At 33.5% G+C, this 17,161-nt stretch overlaps 1 protein-coding gene across 1 annotated transcript in view; it reads left to right on the top strand.

Moving 5' to 3' along the window:
* Window positions 1-17,161, top strand: part of LOC127975250 (CUB and sushi domain-containing protein 3) — a 244,953-nt gene that overhangs the window by 104,377 nt on the left and 123,415 nt on the right. The window contains exons 21-28 of the mRNA XM_052579149.1: window positions 97-285; window positions 1,290-1,459; window positions 1,934-2,090; window positions 7,248-7,439; window positions 12,421-12,547; window positions 13,793-13,995; window positions 14,745-14,936; window positions 15,553-15,691. Of these exons, the coding sequence (XP_052435109.1) occupies window positions 97-285; window positions 1,290-1,459; window positions 1,934-2,090; window positions 7,248-7,439; window positions 12,421-12,547; window positions 13,793-13,995; window positions 14,745-14,936; window positions 15,553-15,691 (1,369 nt within the window). The remainder of the gene's footprint in view (window positions 1-96; window positions 286-1,289; window positions 1,460-1,933; window positions 2,091-7,247; window positions 7,440-12,420; window positions 12,548-13,792; window positions 13,996-14,744; window positions 14,937-15,552; window positions 15,692-17,161) is intronic.

Below are 17,161 nucleotides of genomic sequence, written 5' to 3'. Positions count from 1 at the left end.
GTTTTAGCATACAATAAGGTATAGCATAATGCACCAGCCAATGAGGTCATCCAGGAAAGTTTCCCGCTAAACTTTCTGCCTGTTTGTTTCATTCAGAATATGATTTGGAGCCATGTGAGGACCCTGGTGTGCCCCAGTTTGGCAGGCACAGCGGTGGCAGATTTGGCATCGGCGACACCCTGACGTTCTCCTGTGACCTTGGTTACCGTCTGCAGGGGGCTCGAGAAATCACTTGCCTGGGTGGTGGGCGGCGCATATGGAGTACACCTCTGCCAAGGTGTGTGGGTACGTGGTCAGCTGCTCTCATTCGCTTGGACGTCCAGAGTTTGACAAGTCTCAATGGTTGCATTCGAGCTCAACGACAGTAGGCTATTGAGCTGTACTGAATGTTCTTAATGGAGTAGTAGTGTACTATTCAAAGCATGCTGCACAGTATACTGTATGCCACATTTTATAGACTTAAAAATAAATTTACGTAAAACAATTTTCACTCAAATTTCAAATAATTTCAAATAATTACAAGAAAATTGCAAAAGATGTGAAATTCTGAAGTAGAAAGATTGCAATTTTATTTTATAGTGAAAAGTACTCCAATAATCTTCAAAAAAAAAATGTTTTAAATGTACTTTGAAAAGCATGCATTTTATATGGTGTTATCCTAATTGTTATAAAATGCAAATACATTTTATGTTTAATATAGTGATTTGCATCTAGTTTTGGAAGTGAATGGTTATTTGGCATTTAAAATTAATTTTATTCTTTTCTTAGACTGAAATAGTGTTTTCTTGTAAAATGTACTCAGATCTTTGTTTAATTTACAACTTTGAGAAATCATTTTTAGAGTGTATTTATTGTATACTTGTAAATAATACTACTTACTAAAATAGTGCTTCAATAGCATACAGTATGTATTGATTAACATTTTAAATGGTAATGGTATTATACAATGCAACACGTTTCATGTTTAATTCATTGATCGGCATCTAGTTATGGAAATAAATGTGATTATTTATTGACTTTTTCCTAAATCCAATTTTGAGTACAATTTCTTACCCTTTGGCAGAGTAATCAAATAATGAACCATAAAAGAGCGCATTGCATTGATACAGTACTGACTCTAATGCAACTAATGAGTGACCAATTTTTTTTTTTTTTAATCTAATGCATGTTTTGATGACATGTTGTCTTTCTGGATACCTAAATTTTTGCTTTTTCCTTTATTTCTCCAAATTTACACTTTTTCCGCATTGCTTTTCTACTATGTCACTACGGTTCCCCATTGTCCGTAGCCGAGTGCGGCTCAACTGTTTCCAAGAATGCCGGTGTCCTGTTGTCCCCAAACTACCCCCACAATTATGAGAACAACCACGAGTGCATCTACAACATTCAAGTACAAGCAGGAAAAGGAATCAACATCACAGCTAGCACCTTTAATCTGGCTCAAGGCGACGTTCTCAAAGTAAATATTACCTATACACCCTTTGCCAGTTTGTACAAGTGTGCAACACACATTCAGTTGATTCTAAAAACTACCAAAAACCCTTAATTTAATTGAAAATCTACTGTTTTATGCAATTTTCTTCTATTTGCAATATTACTGCTTAAGATGTTTGCTTACATTAACGCAAACCCAGCGTTTTTTTCTGGCATTATATTTGAGCGTCTAACATTTTTTGATGTTATCTGTTTTGTTTTGTTATTGCTATTTGTTTAAGATGGTTCAGAGAACATTTGAAAGTAACATTCCCATAATGTTTGGAGAATGATGAAAATGTTACAATACCATAACCAAGATAAAATGTTTTTAAACGTTTAAAAAATGGATTTCTGAGAAGATTCAAAAAATAACGTTTTCATAACATTACTCAAACGTTCTTAGAGCGTATTTCATTAGTTGAGATACTCTATAGACTTTTCTGGTCTGTTTTCCCAGTTGTATGATGGTCCAGACAACACGGCAGAAGTTCTGGGAGGTTTCTCTGGGTCCTCTTTGTTGGGTCAGTCATTGACCAGCACGTCAAATCACCTGTGGCTGGAGTTTTATTCTGATCAAGAGGATACGGCCGAGGGTTTTAAGCTGGTTTACACCAGTAAGTCTTCTCATTCTCTTACTTCCACACTGCTTGTGGAAACTTCCTGTCTTTTTAATCTGTCAGTCTTAGATTGCATGATTTAAGTAGCCCTTCGCAAGCAGCCTCCGTGGTATAGCTTTTATTATTAAAATCAACCTGCGTTCATTAGGCACTTGCTGCAGACATCAATTGAGCTGAGTTCATTTGGAGTGTTAATATTCTTGTTAAGAGCTCAGAAACTCCTGGAACTAGTCTAGTGTCGCCCACAAGCTAACAGAAGCAATAATCGAGTGGGACGTGTAACATCAACAGCGTTTCACTAATATTTCAGACTTGATGAGCTTTGATGATAATTAAATTCAGTCCTACCAAGACTGAAAATGACTGTACTTTTATTAGTCCCATCTGGATTTCATGAAGTTGCAATTAAAAAGGCTTTTCCCGGACAATGCTTCGCCATAATTTACTGATAAATGAGAGTCCGCTCTGGGAATGTGTCTGAGCGCTGAACTCCTGCACCCTTCCAAAAGTTCCAACGTTTTTACGGTCTTAGAGATTTATTCAAAACTCTGGGTTTCATATGATTTTTTTTTTCTTTTTCAAAGAAGTCTCTTGTGCTCACTAAGACTGCATTTATTTTTAGCAAACATACATTAAAATATTGTGATATTTTGAAATATTGTTTTAGTTAAGAATAATTGTTTACTATATGTATGTATTTTAAACTGTAATTTATTTCTGTGATGCAAAGCTGGATTTTCAGCATCATTGCTCTAGTCTTCAGCGTCACATGATTCTAATATGGTAATTTGCTGCTCAAGAAATATTTCTGATTATTATCAATGTTGAAAACAATTGTGCTGCTTCATATTTTTATGGAAACATTGTTTTCAGGATCCTTTGATGAATAGCAATTTTATTTGAAATAATTGTATCATTGTAAATGTCTTTTCTGTCAGTTTTGGTCGATTTAATGCATCCTTGCTGAATAGAAGTATTAATTTCTTTCTTTCAAAATAAATCTTACGAGCTCTAAAATTTTGAACAGTATTGTACATACAAAGGTTTACATTTAGGATACATTTGATATCGTACAAAATAGTCAGAAATGAACATACACCAAATGTCTATCATCATTAAAAATGGACTTTGGTAAGTAAATAAAATGTTACGGTTTGTTAATACAAGTGATTTACAAACATGTAAGAAAGCTTATATATATATATATATATATATATATATATATATATATATATATATATATATATATACACACACACACACACACACACACACACACACACACACACACACACACACACACACACACACACACACACACACACACATCACAAAATGTTAATATGGAATAATAATATGAAATACAGTTTTATGGGCAATGTGTAACAATTAGTTCATTTTGGACTCTTTGTGTACATTTCTACATAGGGATGCCTACAGCTGTGAATGAGATTGCTCACTCTCAGTCGTTGTGTCATAAGCCACCTCTCACCTCACAGCTGAATATATTAGTTCAATTAATTTTCATTTCTGGATTAATATCTTCATTTCATTGCCAGCTTGAATTTAATAATTGTTCCCAGCACTGGCTGCACCACACACACGGTTTATTGCTTTTGTAATGAAACCCTTTGAATTAGCAGCATCTTATGCATGGATTATTAGTGCCATTGAGAAAGCACAGAGACTCTTAATTTCCTTTGTTTGAAATTATAGGTTTTTCTTTTCTCATGAGAAGTTTTCTAATGTGTCTACCACAGTTCTCATTGCTATATTATTTGATACCTAATCATAAAGCGTGCAAGGCTCTGCAGCAGGGTTGTAGCGTAACGGTAACGTCCCAGTGTGAGGGAAACATGATTGTGAATGAGGTTAACGGCGGTACTGAGCACTGCTTCGGCTCTATGACAATGGAGGAGTGACTTGCTAATGCCCAGCGCTGGAGGCGTTCAGATGGACTTGCTCATTTACTGCGTGGCACTAACAGCCTCTCATTTGTCTATCTGGCACTGATAACACGCTGAATTACATCACATGCATTTGGAGTTTGACCTTAGCTGTGCTAAAAAAGAAAAAGTGAGAACTCAGAACTAAGTGTCCTTTAAAGGAATAGTTCATCATACGTAGTTGCACGCCATTTCACTATATAAAATAAGATCATATATAATAGAAAATATAATATGATAAAATATTCAGTAACTAGCATCAAGCATTACATATTATTGAACAATGTATCTTGTATCTGTGTATCAATGTATCAATGTATCTGTAGTTAGTGTATATTTTTTTATAAAATGTAATGTAATAGAATAGAATAGAATAGAATAGAATAGAATAGAAAATATTATATAAAATCCAGTAACTATAGCATCAAAAACATTAAATATAATTTAACAATCTTTTAAAGGAATATTTAGCCCTTTCCAGTAACAGTCAACATATATATTTGTTTTTTAATTATGATAAAGTAAAAAACATATCTTAAGGAATCATTTGACCAGATTATTATATTATAATATATATTATATGTCCTGTAGCAAACAGCATAAAAAAATAAAAAAATAAATAAAACAAATAACGTATTAAATATCAGAACAGTTTGCCCAAATATTTTCATTACATTATATATTTTTTTCTAGTAACAAAATGTATTAAAACTCTTTCATACATTATTATGTTTAATATTACATAATGCATAAAATAAAATGTGAAATCGCATCATAATATATTATATTGCATTGCATTAGAGTACATTATATTACACTTTCACACATTAAATATTATATGTTTTATAAAATATAATGCATACAGTAAATTCAGATGTAGTGAGCTCCCCCCCCCCCCCCCCACTCTATATTTTAATCAAATTAATACAATACTGGTGAACATACGATATTTACGTTTCAAAAGCATTTTTATTGTTATTGTTTTATGATTTCCAACTTTTGGCCAGTAATGTATATAAAAAGCAGTGTTGTTAAGTCTGTCTTAAACTTATTCTGCCCACCTTCACATGTAGTGGTGGGCTGGTACATGTCGAAGTTTATGCCAGTAATCAAAAGTACTGTACTCTCTGAGTTTACTGTGTGTCAATAACATGAATGCAATATTCTCTTGATTAATTCTGCTTGTGCTGTCTGATTCGATATGAGTGTTCACACAAGACTTTTGAATCTAGAGCTGAATAAAACTCTCTATAACATCCCCTTTATTTTCATCTCCTGTTAGTAAAGTCTTAATTAGCAGGCACAGTATTTCTCATGTTATTGTCTCGCAGTATTATCAGGCTGCATGTTCATATCAATGTGAATATTATTATGGCTGTGGATTTATTTCTTTGTTTTATGTGCATAACAAGGTTAGATTATGCAGACTCAAAGTGAATTTCCTAACGCCGTGTGGCGGTCTGCTGGGAGAGTAACTCCTGGTGGGCTTGGATTGTGATTCTTTCACCCACACCTAGTTTTAATGAATTAATTAGCTGTATCATTCTCTCATTAAGATCTGATTAGGATTAAATGGTTGGAATGATATTATTTGTGCTCCCGTTCACTGTAATTGCATATGACACAGAAAATACACAGGAAATTGTGTTTGCTTGTAAAATTTAATTGTACAAATCGGAAAGGAGGGAGTGGGAAACTTCATTTGGAGGCTCGGGGACAATTTTGCAGCTCTGAAGTTCAGTTGATTTCAGAGGTTAACTTGGTTGAAATGATTGATATGATTGTTGTGAAGCAGAAAAACTATTTGGAAATCCTTTTAGAATTTCTATTTACACATTAAATGTTCAAAAGTATCTGGGCACCCCTTTTGATTAATAGGATTTGCTCTTTTAGCTTTACACATACAGTACTGCTGGTTTGTCAGAATGAGTGAATTCATACATCCTTGTTCCAACATCTAGTGAAAAAACATTCTGTAGAGTGGACTGTTTCATACAGTAGCACTAGGAATGACTGACTTCATATTAATACCCATAGTTTTGAAATTAAATGCTCAGCAAGCATGTTTGGATGCACATACAGTACGTCTGGTCTTGTACTGTATTTTGGACTCGAGCAGCTTGGTGTAATTCCACACATTGTTGGGTGGTCTCTCACACGTCGATTGGGCGTTTCTTCAACTGTGTCACCTTTGATCGTGTTAAGGTTTTGATAAGAAATATTCTTGAAACACACATTTCACACTCTCTCTAATATATTTAGGTTTGTCTTTTTTCCTTCCTGATGTCTGAAAACATTTTGTGGTGGAATAGACACTATTCTTTTTTTCTTTTCTTTTTTGGCATTTAAGCATAATTAGTTTTATGCTTGCTTTTTATGCGTCCTACTAAATGTTTATGTAAATACTATCCTAAATAATGTATATATATTTTTAGATGTTTGTATTTTATGTTAGATTTTTACTTGGTGTACTTTAATCTCATTGATAACATAGTACAAGCACATTTGAATAAATGAAAAAATAAATAATACATTATTTTGATCCAATAAATATTGAAATGTTTAATATCAATATTATAAATAATGGTTTAATATATATATAAAAAAATCTGTAACATGTTATTTTTTACATCTTGTTTTTATTACTTGAAGTATTAAAATAACTATATAAGTAAACCAATGAATGCAGATTAATAACGATTAATAACAACATTTCTTGTTTTTTATTAATTGAAGTAATAAACCAATCAAAATAACAGTAAATGCGAGTAAAAAATGACAAAAACGCAATGCAATTACAAAAATGTACTACTAAAATATAATTGATAGTTAATATTTAAATTATATATATATATATATATATATATATATATATATATATATATATATATATATATATATATATATATATATATAAACTATCAGTGATACTAAAATAATACTAAATAATACAAGGTATTTTCATAGGAATTTTCATATTTTAAGATTAAAAGTACTGGACAGAGATGAGTAAAAAATAAATAAATAGTAGCTGAAAAAAATGAAGGCATTGTGAGATGTTTCCAAGCAAGAAGTTTTAAAAGATGTTTTAATATGACCTTCATATTGCAATAATCTTGAAATGTAGAAAAAATAAAAATAAAACCACCTCCTGGGAGCACTTAAAACACCCACTGATGTTCCTCTTTCACACGATTTTCTCCTCCAGGTTTTGAACTCTCTCATTGTGACGAACCCGGTGTGCCTCAATTTGGATCCAAAGTCAGCGACCAAGGCCACTTTGCTGGCAGCGTGGTCACGTATCGCTGTGATCCTGGCTACAGTCTCCATGGCAGCAGCATATTGAGATGTATGACGGGCGAGAGACGGACGTGGGACCACCCCCTCCCCTCATGCATAGGTAATCCATTGCAACCCTTTACATGCAGCAGGACGAGACATCAGCTGCATTCAGAATACCTTACTACCTTTTCTGCAGTGCGTATATATATATATGCAGCAATGCATTTTTATTACATACTGTTTAAATAGCATGCATTGTACCATATGTACAGTACTCAATAAGTAGTAAGCTAGTGTTTTGTCACTGGCATGTGCATCCTTAATCCTGAGCATTTATCTTTACATGGATTCCACTTAATTGCAGTTGCAGCTGTGTTCGTTGTGTGTCTACAAATACCTTGCACGTTTTTGTTGTGAATAATTGATCTGCGAGAATGTGGCTGTCACGCGTCCCGCACCGGCAGCTCCATGTTTAATGTGTTTACAGCCTGCTTTTAGTCCTTCACCATCTTACACGTTTTACCCAATTAAACTTTGATCCCTGTGCATTGTGAGGATTTGTGTAATTGTCCTGTTTTGTTCACCTTGTATGACTGCTTCACGTAAACACAAGACTAAAGCTGATGTCATTTTTCTGATTTTAAGTACTTTCTTTTATCCCGTTTTACTGTACATAGACGACTTTAAGTAAACAATGGTTATGTTTTACAATTAGTTAACATCAACTAACAGTTTTCACAGCATTTTTTGTAATAATTAAATTTTACAGACTAATGTATGTTGTTAAAAATTTAATATATTTTAAACTAATAAATTACAAAGTATATAAATGTTATTTCTAAATATTAAAATTGTATTTATAAATATATAAATAATTTGGAATATATATATATATATATATATATATATATATATATATATATCTTTTTTTTTTAATTATTTATTTTTTTCTAAAATAATTCAGAAGTATTTAATTCAAGATGTAGATTATAAATGAATTTTTCTGTTGTTGTTGACTGTTAACATGCAAATCATGTTGTATTTTATAGAAATTGGGAATTAATGTTTAGGCCCTTAAAAATGTGATTCACTTCAAATTAATTGTGGAAAAGGAAAGTTTATTAAGCATGTTGTTTGCAACATTGATTTCTTGTTGACTGTTAACATGCACAAATTCATCTTAGTGTCGCGTGATTATTTGAGCAGTCGAGAACTGCAAAACAATACAATCTTTGATGTTTACTGGTTGTTTGTATTTTGCTGTTCAAGGATTCATTTGCATTGTTAATCAGAGATTGGTTCATTGCTCAAATCCTGAGCTTAATGTGCTTGTAAGAGCTTGTACTGTTAATGACTAGATAATCTCTTGCTCACGTAGCCTTGAGATTTATACAGTGCAAACATGAAATACTCAGGGGGAAAATGTTTTTTGAGTACATACTCATTTGGAGAGTGAATATTTATAATTACCATTTTGAAAGACCAGCATATGTTGTGTTTTGGATGCTGTTTGCTGCTTCCCAGAATGGGATGTTGTCCAGGATGGCGATTCGGCCACCAGCTGCATGATTGTAGACATCTGAGAAGCTCTAACTTCTCAACCTGTTAATCGCATTAAATTACTGTTTACAACTCTTCCACTAGATTTCTCTGCAAGGCTTTAGGCAGTTAAAGCATATTGTTTGCTGGTTATCAGTACAAGTATGTTTTTGGTACTTTTATACTCATTAAGCATGGCTGTATGAGCTGCTCTACCCTCAGCTGACATGATTTTATTCTTGTATAAATTCTTAATTATCCAGCATGCTGTTTTTATGACCCCAAATTAATTGAGAGACCACATGGATTATTTATACCCTTAACATCAAAAAGTTAAAACCAGATATAGCACATAAAAACATATTTTCTTATGTATAACTTTTTTGATTATATGTTGATAAAAATGCATATTATTTGTCAGTTGCCCAAATATACAACAATACACAGGTTGTGCATATTAGTATTATACCCTATCAGATCTTGAAATTATTATTTATTTATTTATTAGATAGTGTGAACTATGGAAGCTTGTTTCCTCCACTGAATAAAATCAATCAATCAATCAATTTTTTTTTTTTTTTTTTTTTTTTTTTACTTTTCTCATAATTCTGACTTTTTTTTTCCTCAGAATTTTGTGGTATTAACCCAAAAAATGTGAGTTGTACTGATAGATTTGTAAGATATAAACTAAAGTAAATAGAATTTAAATTTATGCTACATTAACTAATATAAACCTTGTTGCTTTTTTTTTCTCAGAAATGCAAGTTCTTGCAATTCTGAGTTTATAACACAGTTACAAGTTACAAAGTCAGAATTTTAAGATATGAACTTCCAATTATAAAAAATAGTCAGAATTGTGAGCTTACTTTTTTCCTTAAGAATTGCACTTTATAACTAGCCATTTCAAGTTTATATCTCACAATGAGAGAAGTCATCAGAATTGTGAATATATTTTTTTCTTTTTATTATTTATTTTACAGAATTTTATATATTGATTTTGAAACGTAAGTCAGAATTCTGTGATTTAAACTCACATCTCTCTCTCTCTCTCTCTCTCTCTCTCTCTCTCTCTCTCTCTCTCTCTCTCTCTATATATATATATATATATATATATATATATATATATGTGTGTGTATGTATAATTGTTTTTTTCAAAAGGGAATTGTCTTTAATTTCTCTTTTTTTGTTTCCAAATCAGTCGCTTATAATTTAATTTCACTAAAGAAGCCCCCCGTTAGAAGGTAGCTGTCAGCACAGGTAGAGCAAAGAAAAAAAATCTCAGCCTCAAAATGCTTCAATCCCATGCAAACGATAAAAGAACTTCACGTAAGTTGATTGGTCTCATACAGTCATCAATATTAATGAGTCCAGCATGCACTTGCCTTTTGTATGATGAAACTGATGAAGAATAGAGCAGTCAGGATGAAGTAGCCATGCTATCTCTTCTCTAGACTGTATCCGGTGAGCAGATGCTGGAAGCTTGCCTCGGGGGTCTGCTTGCTCTTATGACAGCCCCTTGGGAATTTAGACATCAAAATGGTGCACACTGAGGCTGTGCTAAATATTTCATGCAAAAGCTAGCTGATAAATGCCTCACTTTATAAAGCTACTTTCCCTCTTCATAAAACAGATCACATGCAATTATAAAATGCAGTATAAAATATACATTATCTAGGTTCTAGTATTTTTCCTTAATTAAGCAGGTAGCTGTTCATCATACACATCACTTTCTGCTGTTATTTCTGTCAAGATTGATTTTTTTAATAATTCTGTCTGGGTTTTTAGAGACCTTATTGTTGTATGGGTAAAAATAAAGTAGTATTTCCAGCATGCACAATCTGAGAATATATAATGCAAGGGGTTTAGGAATGGTTGCTAAGGGGTTCTACTAAGAGGTTTTAAGTTGCTTGAGTGCTTGCCAAGATGTTGCTTGGTGGTTGATAAGGTGTGCTAGGGTGTCCTGTGTTGCTGTTACTTTTGCTCATACTCTGGGTTAGAGGTCACATGCATGTTTGAACCAAATATAGTAATATCATAACCAAGACTTTGTGGACTTTCATGCTGCATTATTTTACATGCATTATTCAGGCTTCATTCACAGTCACAACCTGGTTATTGTTTTATGTGGATCGCTGATCGCTTTCAAGATGCATTTTTTAACACAATATCATATACAAATGTACTAAACATGTAATTGGGGTGAACTCCTGTATGTACACTTTTGTTGTACTTTTACCAAATTTGCTAATATGTAGAATTTAGAGGTAAATAAGATTTCTAGTTCACCCCCAAATAACATTTTTGTCATAATTTATTCACCCTAATATAATTCCAAACCTAAGTGTCTCCTTTTGAACATTATTATTATTATTATTATTATTATTATTATTATTATTATTATTATTATTAATAATAATAATAATAATAATAATAATAATAATAATAATTATTATTATTATTATTATTATTTTGTAGAATTTTTTATTTTACAGAAATAAACTGTTGTTTGTCCTCATTGACCTCCATAGTAGGGAAATAAATACTATGGAAGTCAGTAAGGACCATCAAATGTTTGATTACAAGAATTATTCAAAATATCTGCTTTTTTATGTGCTATTAACCAGTTTGACCATTTCACACATTTCATTTAAAATGATCATGTAGTTACACAAACTAATTTAAAAAAGGAATTGCAAAAATATTGACTGTTCACTAACAGGTTTCTCAAACCCTCCGTCTGCTTTTCCATAGGTTGAACTAACGCGAAGTCCCGCCCAAATCTTGCGCGATTGGTTGATTCAAAGTGTTGCTTTACACTAATGGTGCTAAAGTAAAAAGAGCACTGTTTTGATTTTATGTTCACACTGTTCAGGGGAATCAGCTTAAGAATGGTCTACTTAGTTGTCTCTGCATATTGAACTTGAATTAATGAAAGTATAAAAAAAGAGAGAGAAACACACACTCCAGCTCTAAAGGGGCCATTGAAAATATATCAGACATAATAATCTTTAGGGGCGGCTGTCTTTTTCTCGAGTGTTTGTCTGGGCCTTCTCTGCGTTCATTACATTACCATTGTAATGACACTAGTGTCTTTGTCATGAGGAAACCTGTTCGCTTATGAGAAGAGTGGTTGCTCATGCTAATCCATAATGCGCTACAGAAACAAGTGCTTTAATGAGTGATGTAGTGCATATATTGTGTCTCAGAACGCCGTAATGAATATGATAATACTTCCTTTATTTTTGTGATATATGCAGCGGTCCACAGCTTTTCATGCAAGGCCGAGCTCATAAATAACGTGGACAGAGTTTTAACGTTTAATTAATGACATGCACAAGCAACGTAGTTAAAAGTGGCGTCTTGTGCATGCATAATTACGGCCCATTGTTGAACGGCCACGTTGGGACGGTGAGGGGGCGGCGTGGTCATGTCTGATCCAGCAGCGGCTCGAGTCTCTGCAGAGCTCATCATTAACAGCAGAAAGCAAGCTCTGACTGAATACATCATCTTCGTGGGTGGGAGGTGACAGCGCAATAACTTCTTGTTTTGATCTATTGTAGCGGAGTGTGGGGGAAGTTTTAAAGGTGAGTCATCCGGACGGATACTGTCTCCCGGATACCCGTTTCCGTATGACAACAACCTCCGCTGCACATGGACCATCGAGGTGGACTCCGGCAACACTGTCAGGTGACTGATTATTAACGCAGCTCATTAAGTCCCTGGCGAAAGATTAATTAATATTTAGCCTGATGCATACTGTCAGTGTATTGGTGATATTGAAGCACAGATTGCTGAAAGCCATAATGAGTATTTAGAGAGCCTTCATTTGCGGAATTGCACAGGAGAGAGTCAAGCTTATTAATGTTAAACAGATTGCATTGACTCTGACCTCAAGTGAAGTTTATCTACCTCTACGTGCTGGAAAATGTCATCTTATTTGATTATGATTGAGGTCTTTGACCTGTTTACGGTGCTGCATGAGGGACAAGCTTTCTCAGTAAATAAATAATTGAAAGTCTGCTTTAAATCATTATTGGTAACACTTTAAATTACAGTCCCATTTATTCATGTTAGTCAATGCATTAACGTTAGTTAATACTTCAGTAAATACAAACACAACTGTCAGTTGTTAGTTCATATTAGCTCAGGTCCAATAAAGGTAAAGTGTGTCATTTTATTTATTTTGTTGGCATACTAGCATGCAGCAGAATAACAACGTTTTCAAACTGCCATATTAGTTTCTTTTATGGTGCTTTTTTGTAGCTTGACAGCATCAGAAATATTGTTTGCTGAAGTACAGAAATGACTAAAATTAAAAGAAGTTAATATGTTAATATATGAATAAAAAATACAAATGTCAAAACTCAAAAGCACATATACAAAAATTAGGATGAAAACCTAAGATAAAAACAAAAGCCCAATTAAAAATTATTAATACATACTACTATATACATGATATTAAAATGTATCTATAAAATTATCAATTAAAACTAAATTTATTTCAGTAATCGATATGAAGAATCACGTGGCATATTGATTTTGTTGCTTTTTTTTTTATAAATGTTCTGCTTATTTGTTGATGCTAGTATGACAAAAAAAAGAAGACAGTTCACCATTAACAGTTTTCAACAACTTTTAAATGTATTTATGTGCTTTAAAAATACTGTTTTTTCCATTGAACGTAAAAGAAAATATTTTGACGAATGTTGGTGACCAAACTGGTGCCTGTTCCCATTGACTTCCATAGTAAATAAAATAAAAATAAATAAATAAAAACGACCACGGAAGTCAATGTGGACCAGCAACTGTTTGGTCACCAACATTCTTTGAAAACATCATGGCAGATGTTGTGAAATGTTAATTAATTATTGGTAAATGGGAATTGTAGTAATTGCAGTGTAAATCCGGTTTTAAATTAAATGTCTTTTTTAGTCTGCAGTTCTTGGCTTTTGACACGGAGGCATCGCACGATATCCTGAAGGTTTGGGACGGGCGTCCGGAAAACGAGATGGGTCTGAAGGAAGTGAGTGGTTCGCTGTTGCCCGACGGCATCCACAGCACTCTCAACGTGGTCACCATCCAGTTCGAGACAGATTTCTACATTAGCAAATCTGGATTCGCCATTGACTTCTCAAGTAAGTACTTTTCTCAAGCAAGTACACAGTTCTAGTATCAAGTAAAATTAAATTAGCTACAGTAATGAAGCCTTTTAGATGAATGGTGGAACATTTTTAGTAGAAGAGGATGGCATGAATAAATGTTCCATAATTTTCAAACTATTAATTTAATATCACAGTAATGGTGTGTGTAATGATTATAGCTGCCTGTGCTGGAAATTAGAGTTTGATTCATCTTTCAGGAATCACTCTAAACACGTAATTTCAATGAATCGATTCAAAACTTTGATTCGTTTGTGCAAAAATAGATTAAATAAAAATAAAATACTGTATGAAATTAAATGCTCCCAGACTTTTGAATGGTAGGGTATATTCCTTGTGTTCAATTAGGGAAAAACAGTGCAGCTAAGATATATATATATATGTTTACTGCATTTTACTTTTTGCATGAGACACTTTGAATGTAATTGGCTAAAAAGGTGCTTGGCCAGAATAATGCTTCCTCTGCCTGAAGAAAGTAAAAGCCTATTCAAAGTAAATACATAAAGAGGCTTTAAAGATCTATTAGCAGGTGATTTTGCAGTACAGTAGCTCAGTCTTATTCCACAGCCGTGTTAGACAGTGTTCAGCTCAGACGAGCTCCCAGTGAGCCATTGTTCGCTACTGAGGCCACGCAACCTCATTTCCGAGCGGGAAATGCTACCTCCTGCGGAGATATCCTGGTAAGTGAAAAGTGAGCACAGCTGGTCACCGTTCTCATTTTGCAGGTTCAGTGGCGACCGCCTGCAGGGACCCGGGGACGCCCATGAACGGCAGCCGCAGCGGAGAGGGCAAAGAGCCTGGCGACACGGTGACCTTCATGTGTGATCCGGGCTACGATCTGCAAGGCGAGCCCAGGATCACCTGCATTCAGGTGGACAACAGATTCTACTGGCAGCCCAGTCCTCCTACATGTATCGGTGAGATTTATTCAAATTGCAGCGATGCCGTCTGAGGCCTGTAAAACACGGCGGCCTCTCATTTCACACTTGTCAGCTCTGACGAAATGTCTAAAATAACTAGCCGAAATTACTCGAATCACCTTTTATAAAAGGCCTGGAATAATAAATCTCTTTGATGGAAATTTCTGATCACATGCCCAGTCAGCGCTTAAACTTCTGGGTTGTGGGAAACTGGGGTAAAGACTTCCCATTATAAATGCTTCTAGGGAACTGCATTTATTTCCTGGATACCAGGAGTCTGTGAAACCTATTTTCTTTCAACTGCCTTTAAGTTTGAGTCACATTTAGGCATTTTAAAGGTCAGTCCGGTTTAAAGGCAGAGCAGGAAGCTTAGGAATGATTTAAACGGTGGGGGGTGGGAACTTATCAGCTTTGCTCATGAATATTAATTATGTGCTTTGAATTTTAATCATAGATATTCATTGAATGAGATATTAGCCAACATGGTTATTTATGCATGTGATATCTAGACATTTTGAGATAAAGCAGCAGCGCTCGCGCACTACTGGGAAGAAAAATGTCATATACTTTATTAACTCTAACAAAAAATAATAATAATAATAATCTCTTCCAGCTCCTTGTGGTGGTAACATTACAGGCTCATCTGGATTCATTCTGTCACCGAATTTCCCCCATCCGTACCCACACAGCAAGGACTGCGATTGGTTCATCACGGTTCACCCTGATTATGTCATTTCCTTGGCATTTATCAGGTAAGATCATCTACTTGAAGGACTAAATGTCATTCTGAAAACAGGAAGATTTTTGTTAACAGAATTTGTTGTTATTTGTTGAAACTTTTTTAATGACTCTAAAAAGTGGTGTAACTATCATTGAGATGCTTTTATAGTTTTTTATTAATATTTTGAATTACATTTTATTTGATATTTATATTTGTTTTAGTTATATTTTTTGTTTTGTTTTTTATCTTAGTTGTTTTGGTTGTGTTCGTCATTTTTATAAGTTCTTGTTCTTTTTAAAAAAGCTCAAAAAAATTGAATGTAGAAGTACTTATTACACTACTTAAAAATTAAATTAAATTCTTCCTAAGAGTCTCAGCCTTTTAATTAGATTTTTTAAATATATTTATTTATAGCTTTTTTTATTTCTCAAGATGGATAATCTACCTAGACATTTTGACTTTGTCCCTCAAAAAACATCAAACTGAAATTTTGAAAAGGTTAATCATAGAAGAAATGTTTTCAAGTCATTTCCAGCGTGATTAGCATTTTTAATCTTTCTTTGAATAAATTGTTACATCTGAACATATAAAATGAGTGTCACGTCACTGACCCATAACTGGTTCCATCTTAGACTGTAAATTAGAAGATGATATTGATATATCAGACTGATCTGTGCACAAAAAAACTCAATTAATTTCAAATTAACGTATGACTTAGAATTGTGTTTTATCAGTGTAGTAATTGGAAAAAGATATCTCTAGATAGATATTCTCTGTGAGGCATGCATGTCGTAATTTCAAGTGACATTATTACAGTATTTACAGATTTTCTCAAATTAATGGCATATTGTTGGTGCATTACAATTGTAGTCTTGGGACAATAATCTTCAGAATGACATCAATACAGCCGTCTGCTCTCTTTGCAGTACTTAATGTGAAGTGCAACATTTTCTGACTACATTTTCCCAAAGCATTGCTGTGCCATTTATGTGCATCTTCCACCCACATCGGATGTTTCCACTTCATAACATTTCCCCCACCTGAAACATACACAGAAAGGGCTCTTCAAAACATTTTCTGCCTCAGATGACCCAAAAGGTCTTTTAGGAAGATCACAGACACAGGTTTTAACAGCCTCATCCGAGCACATGGTGGAAACTGGATGGAGCTTGTGATGTTGTCAACAAGCACTTGATAAATTTTCATGTTTATAATAGGATGCTGCTTATTTTCTCTTTCCTGTTTCACAGCCTTCACACTTTATAAGCAATTTGCGTTTTTACACTGCAAAATAAATTTGATTTTCTTTTTTATGTTTAAGCATAAACTTATATAATAATAAAAATTAAATTAAAAAAAATCAGAAAACAAAATTTATTAGATTAAATTGTTTGCTTCTGAGGTATTTTGATTTAAGAATATTTAGATATTTGTATTTGTAATTTAATTTAAAAGAAAAAGTACTTTTAAAAATTATATAACACACTGAGTCTTTTTTTCT

The sequence above is a fragment of the Carassius gibelio genome, chromosome B16 (genome assembly GCF_023724105.1).
Source record: "Carassius gibelio isolate Cgi1373 ecotype wild population from Czech Republic chromosome B16, carGib1.2-hapl.c, whole genome shotgun sequence".
In the NCBI taxonomy this organism is placed as follows: domain Eukaryota; kingdom Metazoa; phylum Chordata; class Actinopteri; order Cypriniformes; family Cyprinidae; genus Carassius; species Carassius gibelio.
Note: the sequence above shows the minus strand (reverse complement) of the source record. Positions and strands in the feature narration are given on the sequence as shown.